At 59.6% G+C, this 17,217-nt stretch overlaps 1 protein-coding gene across 2 annotated transcripts; it reads left to right on the top strand.

The window, feature by feature from the left end:
* Nucleotides 1-613: 613 nt before the first annotated feature.
* RGS19 (regulator of G protein signaling 19) lies at nt 614-15,756 on the top strand. 2 transcript variants are annotated; one of them, XM_069033919.1, is made up of 6 exons: nt 614-706; nt 11,839-11,975; nt 12,138-12,274; nt 14,151-14,225; nt 14,675-14,909; nt 15,469-15,756. In XM_069033919.1, exons 3-6 carry the CDS (start codon nt 12,174-12,176, stop codon nt 15,655-15,657), a joined length of 600 nt encoding a protein of 199 aa, XP_068890020.1. In that variant the 5' UTR covers nt 614-706; nt 11,839-11,975; nt 12,138-12,173; the 3' UTR covers nt 15,658-15,756. The 2 variants fall into 2 exon arrangements, with proteins under 2 accessions (XP_068890020.1, XP_068890021.1); XM_069033920.1 differs by lacking the exon at nt 614-706 and adding an exon at nt 8,358-8,444.
* The last annotated feature ends 1,461 nt before the right edge of the window (nt 15,757-17,217 follow it).

Raw genomic sequence — 17,217 nt, 5'->3', positions numbered from 1 at the left:
GCAGTCTGGGGGCAGCTTCACAGACAGCCCGTCCCCACTCCCTGGGGATGGGAGAACACCCCAGAGGGGCAGAGGGACCCCCACTGTTGGTGCAGGGTGCCAGTATTGGGTGCATGATGCTGGTGCTGGGTGCAAGTACTGGGTGCAGGCTGTGAGTACTGGGAGCCAGTACTGGGTATGTGATGCTGATGCAGGGTGTGAGTCCTGGGTGCATGGTGCTGGTTCTGGGTGCCAGTACTGGGGTCGTGATGCTGGTGCTTGGTGCCAATACTGGCTGCACGGTGCTGGGCCTGGTTATCAATAGTGGGTGCATGGTGCTGGTCCCGTGTGCCAGTATTTGACACTGGGCGCTGGTGAGGGTGCGAGTACTGGGTACACGGTGCTGGTTCTGGGTACCAGTACTGGTTCAGTGATGCTGGTGCTGAGGCACAGCAGTGGGTGCCTGGCGCTGTGCCGGGTGCAGGGGGCTGGGGCCGTGGGTGGTGCGGGTGGGTGTCTGTGTGTGCGTGCGTGTGTGTGCCGTGAGGAAGTGCCAGGGCTGCAATCGCTTTCGGAAGTGGCCGGCGGGGCCGGGCCGGAGCCTGCGCAGTGCCGCCGCCGCCGCTCGGCTCCCGCTGCCGCTCCCTCTCCCTCCGGTGCCCAGCCCGGCGGCAGCGCAGCGGCGGCGGCCGGGGGCGGCGGCGGCGGCGGCGCGGATGCCCGGCCCGTGAGTACCCCGCGCCCCGGCCCGGGGGTGCCGCGGATGGGGGGGACGCGCGCCCATCGCTCCCCTCCCTCGCCCGGTGCCCAGCCCAGCCTCGCTCCCCCGGCGGATCCCGCTTTGCCCACCCCCTCTCCCTCCCCCAGCCCCTTTGCACGCTTCCCCTGCATGGACCCCTGCCCCGGGCATCCTCCCTCCTACACGGCTCCCCCCCCACGCGCTGAGCCCCGCGGAGGATGGAGAGCCCTGCCCGTGCCTGTCTGTCTGTCCGTGCGTCCGTGTGTCCGGCTGCTGCCTGTCACCGGCCCCATGTGCGAGCGCTGGGGCGGGGGGATGTTCTGTGGGGACGGGCCGGCGGGGCGGGGGGACCCCGAGCACCGAGCAGGGAGGGGGAACTCCCCGCCGCATCCCCCCAGGGGAGGGCAGGGCTCCTGCCAGGAGGAGGAGGAGGATGGAGAGGGGGAAGGAGGGGGGCACCCTCCAGCCGCAGGGCCGGCTGCGCCGGGGTTTGCCCAGCTCGGGGCGGGGGTTGCAGGGAGGATTCCCCCCCCGGAGGCCTCCCCGGTTCTTTGGCACCCACAGGTGGGTGCCAGGGTGGTGCCGGAGCATCCACGCAGCGGCTCGGCCGGGCAGAGCTCCCTGGCCGTGCAGCTGCCCGGGCACCGTGCAGAGGGCGCTGAGCCTCGCCAGGGCGATGGGCAGCCCTGACCCGGCCGGCCGGGGCTCGGGGAGCACCGGGGCTCGGGAAGGTTGCCTGAGGTCAGGGCAGCCGCAAGTTCCGGTCCCCGCGGGGTGCTCCAGCAGCGGCACGGCCAAGGGTTGGGCAGAGGGATCTGCCTCGGTGGTGTCGGGGACGCGGCTGTCCCCCGAAGGGACGTGACATGCGACGGTGGCCCAACACGAGCCCATCACGTGGGCGGCGTCGCGGGATGCCGGCACTTGGCGCTGCGTCCCCGTGGCCAAGGGATGGAGAGGGCCCGGCGCGGCCGCCGCGCCCTGTGCAGGTCACCGCGCGTCCCCGGGCACCGAGGGGTTCCCCCGGGAAGCTCCCTCTCCCCGCCGCTTCCATGAGGCTGCTCTGGCACGGATCCATGGCCTTATTTAAGAAACTAAACAAGAAGTGTTAAGCGAGTGGGAGGGATTCCCCTGCTGCGAGGGGAGTTCATTCCCCTCTGGATGCATCTCCATCCCTGTCGATGGAGACGCTTGTCCCGTGTCACGCTGGATGAGCAGAGCCATGGCATTTGCTGGCCCGGTGCTCGTCCTTTTCTTTGGGAAAACGGGTCGCCCCAGTGGGCACATATTTCAGAGTATCTCCCAAGGGAGAGCACCACATCAGATTTCCCTACAAGGATTTTAGCTGCTCCACATCAGCCCTTCCCCACAAATGACTCAAGCCACTAATCAAAATACAGTCATGTTCTTCAGCCATTAAACAACGTCCACCTCACAGGATTGTAGTGGAGAAGCAGGAGTTCAGTGACACAAATATATCTCAGTCAGGGTGCAGGCACTGGTTTTGATATTATTGTTTAAAAAAAGAAGGAACTGAAGGCAGATAAATAATTCAAATGAAACCCAGAGAGGGTAAGGGAGAAAAATACCTTGGCAGGGTAGTTGGTTCTGAGTCTGCCCAAGGTGCTGGAGCAGCACGTCAGCCACCTCCTGAAGTGCATCCTCTCCCATCTTTGCTGAGCTTTGGTTTTAGTCTTTGCTTTTAGGCTGGACTTGGGCTCCAGCATCTTGGGTTTCAGCTGGACTGATGCAGAGTGGGTGGGTGAGCTCAGTGCTCAGAGCTCTTCCCTGTGAGCAACAGGTCAGGAGTGGCGAAGCAGACACTGTGTCAGTCCTCAACCTCTGCAGAGCGTGAGCTCGAGTTGCTGTGGCTTTTCCTCTTTCTTTTTTTCCAAACTTTTATCCTCTGGATAAAATAATTTTGGAAAGCTCAGGAGGAGGTAAAAGCCACTCTGCCTTTCCCCTCCAGCTCTTCCTGCTCCTCAGATCAGTTCCTGCACCAACCCCTGTGCATGCCTGAGCACCCCAAAAAAGAACAGCCAGGGCACAGCAAGGCCAGCAGGCATCACCACTGCCATGCCACACTCTCAGGGTTCAGCACTCCGGGCTCTTGCATGGAATAACAGCAGGTTCTGAGTGATCCGGTGCCCACGGCCTTCACCCGAGACTTCCTATTGCTGAGTTCCTTATTCATCTGCACATCTCTCTCTGCATTTCCCTTACAGAAGCTGTTCAGAGAGGGGGGGTGGATCTAAAGCCACCTGTTTATATACATTATTTCATAGTTGTCTCTTATTTTGGAGAGAAGAAAAGATCCTGGACCTTAGCAGTGATTTTTTGCATCCCCCCATGTGTTACAACCTGGGTTTTGCCCATGGGGACAAGAGGATAGGGGAAGTGTCCGACATCTTCTGTGGTGTGAGAGGGGAAGGAACTGAACTCACAGGGACTCCAACCACCCTGTCACAGACTGGGAAGCAGCTCTGTGGTGCCATCACTGCCCCAGCTCCAGCGGCTCAGGGAACAGGCATCCAGCCCCACAGGCATCTCCCTGTTCACTGCCCTGCCTCCTCCAGCTCATTCCCATCACTGCTGGACTTAGCCAGCCCATTTCCTTTCCCAGCTGCCTCTCCATGGGTTGCCCCATGCAGCACAGGGAGGGGGACCTGCAGAAAGCCTGGAATCCTCTCTGCCTTGGCCATCTGATGGGTGTGATGGTAACTCCAGTTTCCAGGACATGCAGAACTTTTCACAGGGATTCAACATCTTAAATCCAGCTATGTGTGCTCTGCAGGAGCCGTTGGCTGTGCTGGTTCACAAGCCATGGGGTGACTTCCCTGTGCAGCTCCCCAGCCTTCCTCAGGGCCTGGGGACACAGGAACTGGTGGCTTTGGGGTAAAACTGTAGTGAAGGCAGAATCCTGGCTCCATCCAGGTCCTGAGCACAGTGTAAGACAAAGCAGCAACCCCAGAGTTTTGATCGACCTTTCACCCTTCTGCAAAAGTGCTCTCTGGGAGCATGGAGAATTTTTTTATTTCTGTTGTTTTTGGCTGGAAATCCACTGGGTTCCTTCTTTGGAGTGGACCAGTAACAGAAACCTCCTGCATGTGATTTTCCCCCTCCCCAGACACTGTGCTGGGCACAGAGGGTGATGCCTCAGCCCATCCCATCATCTCCTTGGGTTCATGGGACGTCAGCTGTCCCGGGTCAGTGTCCAGGAGAGGCAGGGAGTGCTCTGCCACTCACCCATCCTGCAAAACCTCCTGCCCTTGGCCATTTTGTGGAAGCAAAATTTAAGGAGAAGGGTGGAGCAGCAATGAAAACAACAACAAAGTCCTTTGGGGTTCAGCTTCACCATTCATCTTAGACATGGAAAAAAGGGGGTTTCCTGACAGCAGGAAAATGTATGGTCGAGTTTTAGAACAAGCCGCCCTTCCAGTTCTCCAACCACGTGGAACCAGCCTCGGTTGACCTTTTGAGGGCTCTTTGCTCCAGCTGTGGAGACACGCTGGGCTCAGGGGCCCGTTTGCCACACTCCAGACTCACTTGTCAGCACTTGCCTGCTCTGGAGGCAGAAATGCTGCAAAGCCTCTGGGGCAACAACGGGGTGGGCACGGCAGGAGCGGAGCCCGTGTCATTCCTGTGCGTGGCTGTGGCTCTGCGTGCAGGGGACAGGCTGTGGGTGCACTGGCAGCCCACTCCCAGTGCTGGAAGCACTGCTGGTTCAGCCTAAAGGTGCTCAGCAGAAGGGTTCGAGGTAAGGGCTTGGGTTTTCCAATTGCTCGCCCTCCTGCAGGTCTGAACCCAAGCGGGGCCGTAGCTTCCTCTGACAGAAGGCAAATGCCCAAGCAGCGTTCCAGGGCAAAGGGCAGGAGAAGAACAAACAGGTACATATTGGCATTAATGGGCAGGAGCCCTGGAAAAGGAACAGAAAGCTTCAAGCTAGACTGGAAAAAAAACCAGAAAAAAACAAGGGAAGATGCTGCCTGAGAGCCTGGTGTGGGTTTCACAGGAGAGGAGAGCTGGCAAAGCAGATTTGGGGCTGGAGAAATGTATTGCTGTGATGGCAACTTGTATCTGCTGATGGAACCTTCACCCTGCAGCATCCTGGGGGCTCAGCAAGGGGCATCACCAAGGGTCTGAGATCCCCTGCATGGCCCACCATCTGAGCCCAGAAGGCCTGCAAGTGGGCACCCACCATGGCCAGGGTCCTGCACCCTGGCCATGCCTGCCCTGTCTGGCAGCAGTGGGCTGCAGCTGCTGTGCTGTTGGGCGCTGCCCCAGGGCCAGGGCCACCTCTGTGGCATGGGGCCACACAGGGTGACAGTGCTTCCTTCCTCCCCACACTGCCAGCTCCTCCCTGGGGTGATGGAGCTGAATCCCACCATCAATCTTCCCCTTTGGTTGGGGTTTAAATCACCAGGGCAGCTCTACTTGGAGGACAAGAATTGCTCACCCTGATCCCTGTTGCCTCTTGTGGCTGGGGCAGGGCAGAGCCTCACTGCTGCCCTGGTGCCACGACCACAGCACAGGGGTCACCTGTGCCCCTTGGGATGCTCCAGAACTTGGGCAGGGCATTAGGTCACCAGATCCCCCTTTCCCTGGGTGTTTGCCTGCAGGATGGTCTGCTGGGGGGCTTGTTCCTCAGCCCCTCAGTGGTTTAATGTAGGACAAAAGTCTGATGTGGGAGGAAGTTTTGCTGGTACAAGTGAAAGCCCAGCTCTACAAGCTGTAGTCCAGGGACCTGGTGCTGGGGATGAGTCCCAGCCCTGGGTACTCACCAGCATGAAGTGACATCTGCCTGAAGCCAGGCTTCCAAAGGCATCTGTCAGGGCTGGCAGCGGGCTGGCAGCATGCAGGCAGCAGCACCCATAGCTGAATAAACCATGGTGGGCAAATACCCCTGGTTGTAGCATTTGGGACGTGCTCCCCTTGTCCCCATTTGTCCTACTGGTGTGGCCCTGGCCTGGCCAGTCCCACTGCCAGTTCAGCCGGGCACGGCCCTGCCCTGACCACATAAATGCCACATGGGGCCACGCTTTGGGCAGGAAGTGTGGCTGGAGAGCAGGGCCAGACCTGTCCTCAGCATGGTCAGACTCACCTCCTGCCCGTGCCAGCAGAGGCTCCCAAACCTCCTCATGCACTTCCTGGAGCCTCCCGTGCAGGGCTCTGGATGCAGCCAGTGGGGTTTGGTCTCGTGCCAGGGCTGGGGGAAAAATCATCCCTCAGTTGGTGGGAGAGCTCCAACTGGAGCTCCTCAGGGAGCTCTCGGAGCCATGCTAAGCCAGCCCTTTGATCCAGCATTGCCCTGTGATGCAGTGTCCTTCCTTTTCATCCCAATCCTGCCTTGATTCTCCATCTGGGTGCTCATTTCCTTGAAAGGTGCCATTCCTCATCCCTCAAATTACCACTGTCCTTTGGTCCCAGGGGCCTGGCAGCATCCCATAAACAAGGAGCACCCCGCCACCCGCCCAGCTCAGCTCCTACCCTGGCCATGCCAGTGTCATATCCCTCCCTTTCCCCTGCTCTTCCTCCCATCAACCACCAGGCTCCTCCATCCGTTTAGCCCCTGCTGAGTATTGATCACTGATCTCTCTTCTCCTTTCCCATGGATCGTTACCGAAGGCGGAACAGGTGCCTGCCCTAACACCACGATACCTCTGGTAGTAGAAACATAATTGGTAGGGCTTGCCTTGCTAAATCCCCCATCTGATTGGCATGGGGGTTATTTTTATGCTGTAAAATAATTAACTCTGTTTCAGTGCAAAACCTGGGGTCAGGGGGACGGGTGCTGTCAGAGGTGTGCCTGTCATGCTGCCCAGAAGCCATGGTGCCAGGCCAGAGCCATGGGTCTGTTCTCCTCTTCCCAGCAGGTGCTGGAGGGGTTCATGTGGTCCTTTTGGGAGGGCTCATGGTGGGATTTGGCTTGGAGGATGCTCAAGCAGAAATACACTGGGAGCAGAGGAGATGGCTGGTCTGGAGAAGGACCCTGGCATCATCCTCATCCTGTCAGGACAGGGGCTGTCAGCTCTCGTGATGCAAGGGACTGGGGAGGTGTTTGGACACACTGAAGCATCTCATAGTTCCCATCAGCAGGACCTGCCTCCCCAGCCTCTGGGAACAGCAGAAAAATCACTGCAGGGCATCTGCAGTGGATGCAGAGGATCTCCCCAAAGGTACCCGCTGGCCACCGCCGCCTCAGCCACATGTGCGAGCACATCTGCGGTGTTATCAGTGCCATGGGCAGGGTGCAGCCACATGGGCACAACCACCCCCTCATCTCAGCAGGACCCAGGGAGCCCACCCAGCCACTGCCAGAGATCATCGGCACCTCTGTGCTGGGAGGATTGGGGTCAGCCCAGCCCCATCCCGCCGAGCCAGGGGGCTCAAGCCCTCAACCTCTTTCATCTTTTTCTAAAAGATTGCTAAGTGGGGGGGATTGAAAACTGAGTCTAAAAATAACTCCTAAAACTTCCTGTGCTGCTGGCAGGTGGCTGGGACAGGCTGCGGGGGCGGGAGGCAGCTGTGGGGCTCGGTGGCCGTGCCCCGGCGGTTTCCATGGGGTAACCCCAGCAGAGGGGTCCCGGGGGGTGCCAGCTCCCTGTCACCCACCCCAGCTGCCTGCTGGGCCGCCTCGCCTCTGGTTGCACTCAGTGGCTGGTTCCAGCCAAATTTGGCATAGATCAGAGGTGCTGGGACCTCCTGGGAGAATGCCAGGGAGGGGGTGGGGAAGCTGCAGGCTATGCTGAGCCCTTATTAGACACTGGAGAGTCCAGCAGCACATGGGCAGCCAGGGCTGCCAAGCTCTCCTTGTGCTGATCCAGCGTGGCTGGTCAAGCAGGTGATGGGTGTTTGCAGCTCCTCCAAGGCATGGAGAGGGGTCGGACCCAGTGCTGCTCCTCACTGAGGCATCACTGGCCTGTGACAGGGACTCGGCCTGGGATGGTGTCTCCATTGCCACTGGGTTTGTTCATTGCCCCCACTCAAATGATCCCTGCAGGGTTCTGTGATGAGCAGCAAAGCTGCTGTCCCAGCTTTGACCCATAAGATACGAAGGGAAGGTCCTTCATGGGGTGAAGAGTGGCAAGAGGTGGCCAGAGAATAAAAATACTCTCAGTGCCAATGAGCTGGGGGTGCCAGAGGCCGTGGGAGCATGGCTGTATCCTGACAGCCCCCAGCTCTCTCCCTGCCTGGTAGCAGCAAAGGGAATCCTGGAAAACCATCTGGGAAATAAATGAGGTTCAGGTGCCCAGAGAAGCAGAGCCCGGCTGAGCCCCTGGAGCACCAGAGGGTGACGGCAGAGGAAAGAGCTGCCGAAGCCGGTGGTAACTTTTGGGGGACGGGAAGGTTTCCATCCGGATGGAGTGGCGCTGGGGACAGCAGCAGCAGCAGCACAACCGCGTTGGGTTTTGCGTGCCAGGGTGTTTGGGCTCGGGAGGAGAGGAGATAACCAACTCGTGTCCCGGGGAAGGCGAGGGAAGCAGCTGCGCAGAGCCTGGCGCTGGGATGAGATGATAACAAGCACATGGCGCTGCCCCAGGGGAGCGGGGGTGGGTGCCAGCATCCCTGCTTCCTCTTTCTCCCCTTTCTGCCCTTTTTCACCTGCGGTGAGACCGTACCACTGAGGGGCAGCCGCCAGCAGAGACCACAAGCGGTGCTGGTCGCTTGTGGGCTGGAGCCTCCTCCGCCCACAGCAGTGCCGAGGGTGAATTTAATCAAGAAAACGGAGGTTGGCGGCTGATTTCTCTCCCTCTCTCTCTTCTGTTTCTTTTTTTCCTGAAGAGGAAAAAAACCAAACAACTTTGTTTGTGAGTCACTCTTGGCCGAGGGAGCAGGGCTGCGCTCTGTGCATCAGGCTGGCACATCCCACCTCGCATGGACGATGCTGCCGGGAGGCACCGCCGGCGGCTCTGACTCAGCTCACCCTCAGCACAGCCCCTTTCCCGCACTGCCCACCTCGCTGCCGGTGTCTGTGCCCTGCGGGCAGTGCTGGAAGCCCGGGGACATCGGAAGCACAGCGTGGCAGAAAGCACTGTCGTTTTGAAGTGGCCTCGGCTGGTCACTGAGGACCGAGGTGCAGCCTGCACGCACCCTGGGGACATATCCTGCCTGTCACTCTCAGCAGAGCCGCTTCCTTGGCCATGGGGTTGTTCCAGCGCCAGCGTGCCCGGGGTATCTCTGAGAAGCTGCCATCAGTGCCGGTCCTGGCTGCGGAGCCCCATCTTGGTTGCCCTCGTGCCTGCCGGATCCAGCCCTCCTGGGAAGCAGGAGGCTGAGCTGGAAGCAGGAGGCTGAGCTGGCTCAGCCCCTGGTGGGACCCACTGTGCGCCTCTCCTGCCCCATCGAGGCAGCTGGCCCCGTGATGGAACAGCAAGGAGAGCGTCTGGGCCGGGCGGGGGCTTTCCCAAAAAAGGCCTGAACTCTTCAGTTGAGTTTGCCACTTCCCTTACCACTCCCTTTCCTGTGAGAGGATGTGTTCAGCCGCTTTTCTTTTCTCTTTCTCTCTTCTTTTCTCCCCCACGTCCCTGCCCGCAGAGCCGGCGGTCCTGGCGATGCCACGCACCCCCTGAGCCGGCCGGGGTCACCCTGGCTGGTGCGATGGCCAGGCTGCAGGTACGGACACGCCACAAGAGCTGCTCCCACACCCCCAGTCCTCCCAGGACCCACGGCACAGGGTTGGTGGGCATGTCGGGGGTCAGCACAGGCTGTGCTGGGGGTACCCCTGCACTGGGGTAGGGGCTGATTTGTGCCCCACGCTGCAGAACTGGGGGAGGCTGCTTTGCCCAGGGTGAGCAGGGCACAAGGAGCTTCATGTGCAGGTGTGTGGGATGGGGCCAACATCTCAGCAAGGCCTGCTAGAAGGGGAGGTTCCCCTTTGAAAGCAATTTTGGGGAGAGCTTGTCTTGACCGGTTGCATGGAGGGCCCCCTCTCCATTCGGCGAGAGGACAGTGTGGTGCCAGATTCATGGGGACATCACGGGCGTGTGACCTGGCATGGCCCAGGGACACCCGGCACACGGGGACTCCCAGACTCACAGGGGGCTTGGGGAGCTCAGGGAGGGTGACTTTTGGGGCATCTCTTCTCTCTGTGGGGAAATGTCCCCTTTTTGTCATCCTTCCTCTTTCTGCAGCCTCAAGCGCACGCCCTTGCCTTTCCTCCGGCACTTCCCTATCCGCCAGCCCCAGCAGCCCCATGGCAGGGCCTGGCACTGGGGCAGCTGGTGACAGCGCCATGGCACCCAGTCTCTGCCAGCATGGTGAGGTGGGGGTGGCAGGGGCATTAAGGGGTGCACAGTGCTGGGAAATCATCCCTGCAAATCCAGAGCATGATGGCAGCACCCTTCAGCGCCCATCAGAGTGTGCTGGCATTGCCTTTTGCTGCCAATCCAGATGTGCTGGCACTGCCTTTTGGTGCCAGCAAGGATGACCTCAGCATCACCTCTTGGTGCCGTCAGACAAGGTCCCTGTGCAGCCCCACAGTTCCCTTCTCCCTGTTCCCCGGGGCACAGCCCACTGCTCTGGAATGGCCCTGCGTGTGTCCCGCAGCACCCAGCGTGGGCAGCGACCTGATCCTGCTCCTGGCCGGGTGCTGAGCACAGCCCTTGGCATGGGAAGGGGATGCTCCTGCCAGGGGATGCCACCCCCTCCTGCTGCCTCTCCAGGGTGTGTTGGCTCAGCTGCTTGCGGGTCAGCTCTTGCCAAGGAGCGAAGCAAAGTACCTGGATGTCCCCACAGAGCAAAGCCACATGCTGTCCCCACATCCCGGTCCCTCAGTTACCCCCAGTCCAACCTTTCCATAGCCCAGGGTTGTGGCAGAGCCAGGGTGAGCTGGGGGGGAGCAGGGTTTTCCCAGTCTTCAGGTTGTCCTCCTGCTCACGCCATTCCCACAGCCTCAACACCAGTTCCTGTTGTTGGTGCCACAGCCCTCGGCAGTGCTGGGATGAGCAGTGGGATGTGGGTGGGCAGCAGGAGTAAGGGTGCTGGGAGTGGAAGATGGTTGGGCCAGGGGAAGCAAAGGAAAGGGAAAAAGTCGGGGGTTCAATGGATCCGAAGGCAGCACGGTGTGAGAGGGAGCGGAGCTGCTGCTGAACCCGGTGACAAGGTCACAGCCGTCCTGCCAGCACTCGGGGCTATAAATAGGGACAATTGGGAGTGAAACACAGATTCTCTCCTTTTTCGTTCCTGTGGGAGCACTGGGACTGTGGGAGGGTTTGTGAGGGCCCAGGAAAGCACTGCTGGGTGATGGCTGTGCTGGGAACAGGGGGGCTCTGACCCCAGGGCTCAAGGAGGGCTCTGGGGACAGCTGTGTCCCCGGCTGCATCCCATACCCTGGCTCTGTCCCCTTGCTATGTCCACAGCAAGACTCAGACCCAAGGTGATGAGACCTAGGGCTGCTCAAGGTGGGGATGCTGAGGCTGAGATGTCTGGGGGCTCTCCCTGCCTGCTGCCACTGCTCCCATTCCTTCCTTCTGGCAGGGGAGGGACCATGATTGATGCCCAATCACCCTTGGCAAGGCACAGGGAGGTAGAGCCAGCTGTGGCCATGACATAACCACTGCCCATGCTGAGCCCAGCACCCACCATCACTCCTGCCCAGGAGCATCCCTGCTCCAGGCTGAGCCAGTGGTACAGGCAGGGACAGGCAGGTGGCATGGGACAAGGTTTGGCTTAGTGCCAGGAGCTGTGAAAACTCACCACCACCACCACCCTGTTTCCTTCCACTCACATGATGCCGTGGAGCAGCTCTGACTTCCCCATCCTGTGCCTGAAGACAACTGGGATTTCAGTCACTCTTCCTCATGGCACAGGGCATGGCCAGGGATGTGCAGGGCCAGCACTGAGCCCCTCACCCTGCCAAGCTCCTCTGCTGCCTGCAGCGAGCCCCACAGCATCCCCAAAGTGTGGGATGGAATCCCAGGCAAAGCATGGGGCTGGCAGAGCATGTCCTGATGCATTTCCTCTTTACTTTCCTTCTCACTTCCTTTTCTTGCACTTTCTGCCTGTTGCCCTGCCCTCACTTGCCACCTGCCCAGGGCTTTCCCCAGTGTCAAGCAGCCCCCAGAGCTGCTCGAAGCTGGGGGTTCTGTGCAGTAACGTGGTGCTGCTCCTCTCCCTCCCCACAGGCTCCATCCAGGAGGCGGCAGGGACATTAGCCAGGGGGTCTCACGGCTCACCTGCAGGCTGGGAGGAGCTGAGAGCGGCAGAACAGCCCCTGAAGCACGACCCAACCCCGTGCACCGTGTATGAGGCTGGGACACAGGTGAGGGGTGACCGGGCGGGGGGCCAGGGTGGCAAGCAGGAGCCAAAACTAAATCACAGCAAGTCACTGCGCAGGGGTTCCTCCTGTCCTTCTGTGTGCTTGCACAAGGTGGGGAATGATCATTGGCAGCTCCCTGACCCTCTCCACCCTCCTGCCTTTCAGTACGCAGGACCGGCGTCCGCAGAGTCACCCCTTCCGATGTCCCGGCATGAGACTTCTCCGACAACGGTGCAACCCGCCAGCAACCACCGCCCCAACGCCTGCTGCTTCTGCTGGTGCTGCTGCTGCAGCTGCTCATGGTACGTCCCACTGCCCACCTGGCCCTGGCTCCTGTGGGGTCAGTGAGCATCGCCCACCTCGTCAGCCCATAGGCAGAGAGGTCATAGAATTGTAGAAAGGCTTGGGTTGGAAGGGATCATAAAGATCATCTCGTTCCAACCCCCTGCCATGGGCAGGGACAGCTTACACTAGACCAGGTTGCTCCAAGCCCTGGCCTTGGACACTGCCAGGGGTGCAGGGATTGCATGTGTGTTGTTGTTCCTCTGTGCTTTGTGCAGCACCAAGTGCTTGGATGCTTCCTGAGCAGGTGACCAGGTCTGAGGAGGGGGGTCCCACAGCTGCCCCCACTGCTGGGTTCCCTGCAGCCCTGCAGTGCAGCTGTGGCACCCAAGCCATGGGCAGTGGGTGCTGGAGGGCAGCTAGAATGGAGATGGCCCTGCTCCCTGAGCTGAGCCTCTGAACCCCTTGTGTGCTCGTTGGGTTGGGAGCTGAGAGCAGGACAGGTGCATGGCTAGACAGGTGTGAACTGGAGCAGATGGGCACCAGTGGTGCTGTGGCATGAGGCTCCCCCCAGCACAGAGCCTGGTGAGCCCCAGCTGAGCCTGGGTGCACTGTGACTCCTGTTCATGAGCCAAATCTTTTAGAATACATAGAGCAGAAAGCAGCAGTGGGACTCCCCAGTGCTGCCCAGATGGTCTCCAGGGAGGGATGGCCCTGGTCCATACGAGCCCTCTGGGAAGCTCTGCCTTGGAGCAGCAGGTGCAGAGTCCGGCCCTGCCCTCCCAGCACTGACCAAAGCCAAGGATGGAACCAGCTGCTTGCCTCCATCTGCATCTCCTGTCCTTGCTGAGGATCTCCAGCTCCTTATTCTCTGGATATCCCAGATTTTGGAGAGCCCATCTGCTCACTCAGAGATTGCTGATGGCTCCGGGCTTTGCAGCAGCTTTGGTCTTTACAGCCACCAAGAGCAGCGAGCTTGGAGGAGGAACAAACCCTGTAGCTGAGCCCCATGCATCTCCTTCCTAGACACTGCCCTTGGCTTGGTGGCATTCCCTGTGTCTCTCCTTCATCTCAGCAAGAGCCTGTGAGCAGAGATGGAGCAGAAATCTCAGAGATGGGACAGATATCCCTCCTATATCCTGTTCCTGGAGCAAGCGGTGCTGCTTGCTGAGTGGGGCTCAGGCATGGCAGGCAGTGAGCCCTGGGGGTGTCACAGCCAGGGACATGCCCACAGCTTCACCCATGCCAGCTGCCCATGCTGGGGCAGAGGTTTGCACAGCCAGTCTTGTGCGAGCAGCGAGGGACGGTGTCGCAAGCAGGAAGGGCTGCGGTCAGTGCCGGGCACTGAAATTCAAGGGCCCAGGGGAAGTTGGCTGATGGCTGCTCTCCACTTGTGCCACCAGCACCCCCAGGGGCAAGGGGACACAGGGACAGGAACATTGCATCCCCAAGCCCCAACCCCTCTATCCTGCTATCTGCCTGCGGGCCGGACCGGTGCTGGCACATCACCAATAAGCCCTCGTTTATTTATTGGTGATTATTCGTGACAGTTCACGACAGCTTCGCCTTGGGCTGATCCAGCACTGACCTCTGCCGGCTGCTGTGGCCACTCCGGCTCAGCTCAGTCCTGGCACACATCCCTGGCACGTGGCCCTGGGCACACGGCCCGGGTGGTGGAGTGGGACCAGGGCCACAGCAGTGCCTGAGCACAGGGACACCCTCACATGGTGACAGCAAAACTGCACGAGGGAACCAGGGTGCCACCAGGGCAGCAAGTGAGGGGAAGGCATGGGTGGGGGGTGCTGGTGCCCATGGAGGAGATTGAGTGATCAGGGGTCAAGGTGGGGTCTGCACGTATCCCCAGTGCCCCTGACTACCTCTCTGTCTCCCCGTTAGGAACGAGGACCGGGAGCGAGCATGGAGAGCATCCCGGGAGACCAAACTGGAGACCATCCCAAACTGTGAAGCATGGTGAGTGCAGGGGCAGTGCAGTGGAGGGGGACAAGCACAGCATGCCACTGTCCCCTCTGCCATCCTCCATGGCAGCCAGTGCTGTGTCCTGCCCCTGGGATGCACACAGGGCAGAGGGTCAGGGCACCAGGGCTCAGAGGTTCCTGGTGTTGTGTCCAGCAGCTCCTCCCCAGTTCTCACCAAGAAACAGAGACCCTGGAGCCACAGGCTGAATCCTGTGATTCTGCCCTTGGGCCCGTTGCAAAGGGAAACTGAGGCATGGAAGAACCTCAGCAGATTTCAGACCTCATCCTGCCCTTTAGACCCACTGCCAAAAGCATCGTGCAGCCACAGGGAGAGGTGTTAGGGCACAGTTCCTCTGGGATGGGACCAGGGATGAGCAAATGGGACACAGTGGGATCCCTGACCAGCTGTAACGCCATCCCCTTGCCTTCCCCTGGACCTGCCAGTGCCAAACCCACGCCGGAGGAGGTGCAGGGCTGGGCACAGTCCTTTGACAAGCTGATGAAGAGCCCGGCGGGGCGCAACGTCTTCCGGGAGTTTTTGCGGACTGAGTACAGCGAGGAGAACATGCTCTTCTGGCTGGCATGTGAGGAGCTCAAAACCGAGTGCAACAAGCACACCATCGACGAGAAGGCCAGGATGATCTACGAGGATTACATCTCCATCCTCTCTCCCAAGGAGGTAGGAGGCAGAGCCTTTGAGGGGAGGGCTCAGGCTAAAATGGAGCTGGGGAGGGCTCTTAGGGAGAGGTCTCTCTTCCAGCTGCCGCCAGAGCCCTGTGACAGTCCTGGGAGGAGTTTGGCAGGGTAACGGCGGTGGGAAGGGGATATCCAGCTCCCAAAACCCCCGGGACGCTGCCGGCAGTGGGACCGCGGGCCGGGTTGTGCTGCGGGGCCGAGACCTCACGAGGGCACCAGTGGGCCGAGGAAATGCTGCATCCCGGCCTGCAGCATCCTCGGAGTGGGGGTACCCAGGGCAGGACCACCCCAACCCACCTCCCCGTGCCCAGCCGGGGGACACAGAGGGCACCCAGAGAGCTGCTCACTTCTCCCTGCAACCCTCCTCAACCACCAGGGCTCCAGTGCCAATATCCTCTGGGATGGAGCACAGTGTGTTCTCCCTACATCTGGTGCTACACTGATACCCAATTTCCCATGAGAGCGGGTGCAAGGATGGGTGCTGGGGCTGGGGGTTTGTCCTTGGGTGTCCCCCAGCCCCAATTTCTCTCCATGCCTCCCAGGTGAGCCTGGACTCGCGGGTGCGGGAGGTCATCAACCGGAAGATGCAGGAGCCGTCCTCGCACACCTTCGACGACGCACAGCTCCAGATCTACACGCTGATGCACAGAGACTCCTACCCCCGCTTCCTGAACTCTGCCATTTACAAATCGCTGCTCCAGAGCGTCTCCCACTCCTCCTCGGAGTCCTAAGGGCACCCGCCGGCCATGGGGACACCAGTGGGGACATGGTGGCCGGGGGGAGTCGGTGCCTCCTCCCCTCTGCTGCCCTCCTTGCCAGACCCCCACCAAGTTTTTAGCTTTTTACCTATGAACTGTCACCCCCGTGTCTGGGCCACACTCCAGGACTGTCCCCAGGGCACAGCCTGGGCCAGCTCGTACTACTGATTCCCTGTCCTGTCCCCAGCGCTGGCCGGAGTCAGCTGGAGGAGCACGGGACGGTGCCTGGGACCTGGTTCCCCCCACACCCTGTTTTGAAGAGGTCACTTTATCCCATCTCCACCACACCTGGGGACGTGGCACATCCCCATTTGCCACCTGAGACCCAGTTGGGGACTGGGTTGGGGGTTTTTTGAGGTGGGGGGGAGGTCAATTTTTGTTGGTTTGGGTTTGGTTTTTTTTTTAATTTTAAATGCTCTCTTGGTTGGCTTTTACTGGGGGAATTGAGGTGTGGGAGGGGGGAATTGACGAGCATCTCTGTACATATAAAAACTTGTCAGGTTTACCTCGCTCCAGCTGTTTGAGGTGGCCCAAAGGGCAGGGGGGTGGTGCTAGAGCCTGTTTGTATTCCCAATGGATCCAGATGGAGCAGAGGGCAGAGCTCTGAGCAGCCAGAAGGGACCATGGGGATGTGCTCAGGGGGTGTGCAGGGGTGTGCCTCCAGCCAGTCCCCATGACACATCAGCACTGTTCCAGGACACCACACACTGTCACTCCAAACCCAGAGCATCCTGCATCCTTGGTTCATGGACCTTGGAGAGGGGGAAAACACCTATGTAGGTGTTGTTTGCCCTCCTGCAGAACCCACAGGCACCAGGACCCCTGAACCCGAGCGCTCCCAGCTGGCCCAGACCTGCCCTGCCAGCGGGGAGAAGCACAGGGCTCTGCCCTGGTCCTTCACTGAGCTGGACCCGGGCTCCACGCAGGATGGGAAGTATCACAGGGAGGATACAGAATTCCCATGTGGTTTTGCACAGCACAAGGAATGATTTACTGAAGGCCCAGTATCCAGGATTAAAACATGTCTGTCCCTGCCCTTCACACTGAAACAAAGCCAACACGGGTTTTGCTGCCAGTCTTTGCTTTTCCTGGCCTACCACAGCAGTTTCTTATTTATCCACCCCTTCCCCTCCTCTCTTCAGCCCTTCCAAAGAAAAAAAGTGCTTTTTATTGAACATATTTTTTAAACAAACTAATTCTTTCAGCTTTTTTTTTGTTTTTGTTTCCTTCCTTCCTCATGGCATGACTGTGTGGAAATTCCTGTCAGAAAATTTCGTTTACTTTGCCAAGCTGGAAATACAGTTCAAGAAAATGTATTTTTGAGAGAGACCAGCAATGGTTTATTAGGAATGTCAGTATTGTTATTATTGGCAGGTTTTCCCCCCAGTCTGCACCCTTACAGCATCCCCACCCTGCACAGGGGAAGTTTTAGTTCTGGGCTTATTCTGTAAGGGAAATACTGTCAAATGTGGCCCCAGCCTGAGGGTTGGAGGTTGAACATCCCTGAAGCTGTTCAAGAGCATGACAGGGGGT

This window comes from Aphelocoma coerulescens, chromosome 20 (genome assembly GCF_041296385.1).
Source record: "Aphelocoma coerulescens isolate FSJ_1873_10779 chromosome 20, UR_Acoe_1.0, whole genome shotgun sequence".
In the NCBI taxonomy this organism is placed as follows: Eukaryota; Metazoa; Chordata; class Aves; order Passeriformes; family Corvidae; genus Aphelocoma; species Aphelocoma coerulescens.
Note: the sequence above shows the minus strand (reverse complement) of the source record. Positions and strands in the feature narration are given on the sequence as shown.

Bases quoted from the DNA above. Each gene is read 5' to 3' on its own strand.
- RGS19 (XM_069033919.1), top strand. From the start codon at position 12,174: ATGTCCCGGCATGAGACTTCTCCGACAACGGTGCAACCCGCCAGCAAC. The intron at 12,275-14,150 runs GTACGTCCCACT...TCTCCCCGTTAG, and splicing joins TGCTGCTGCAGCTGCTCATG to GAACGAGGACCGGGAGCGAG. The intron at 14,226-14,674 runs GTGAGTGCAGGG...TGGACCTGCCAG, and splicing joins ATCCCAAACTGTGAAGCATG to TGCCAAACCCACGCCGGAGG.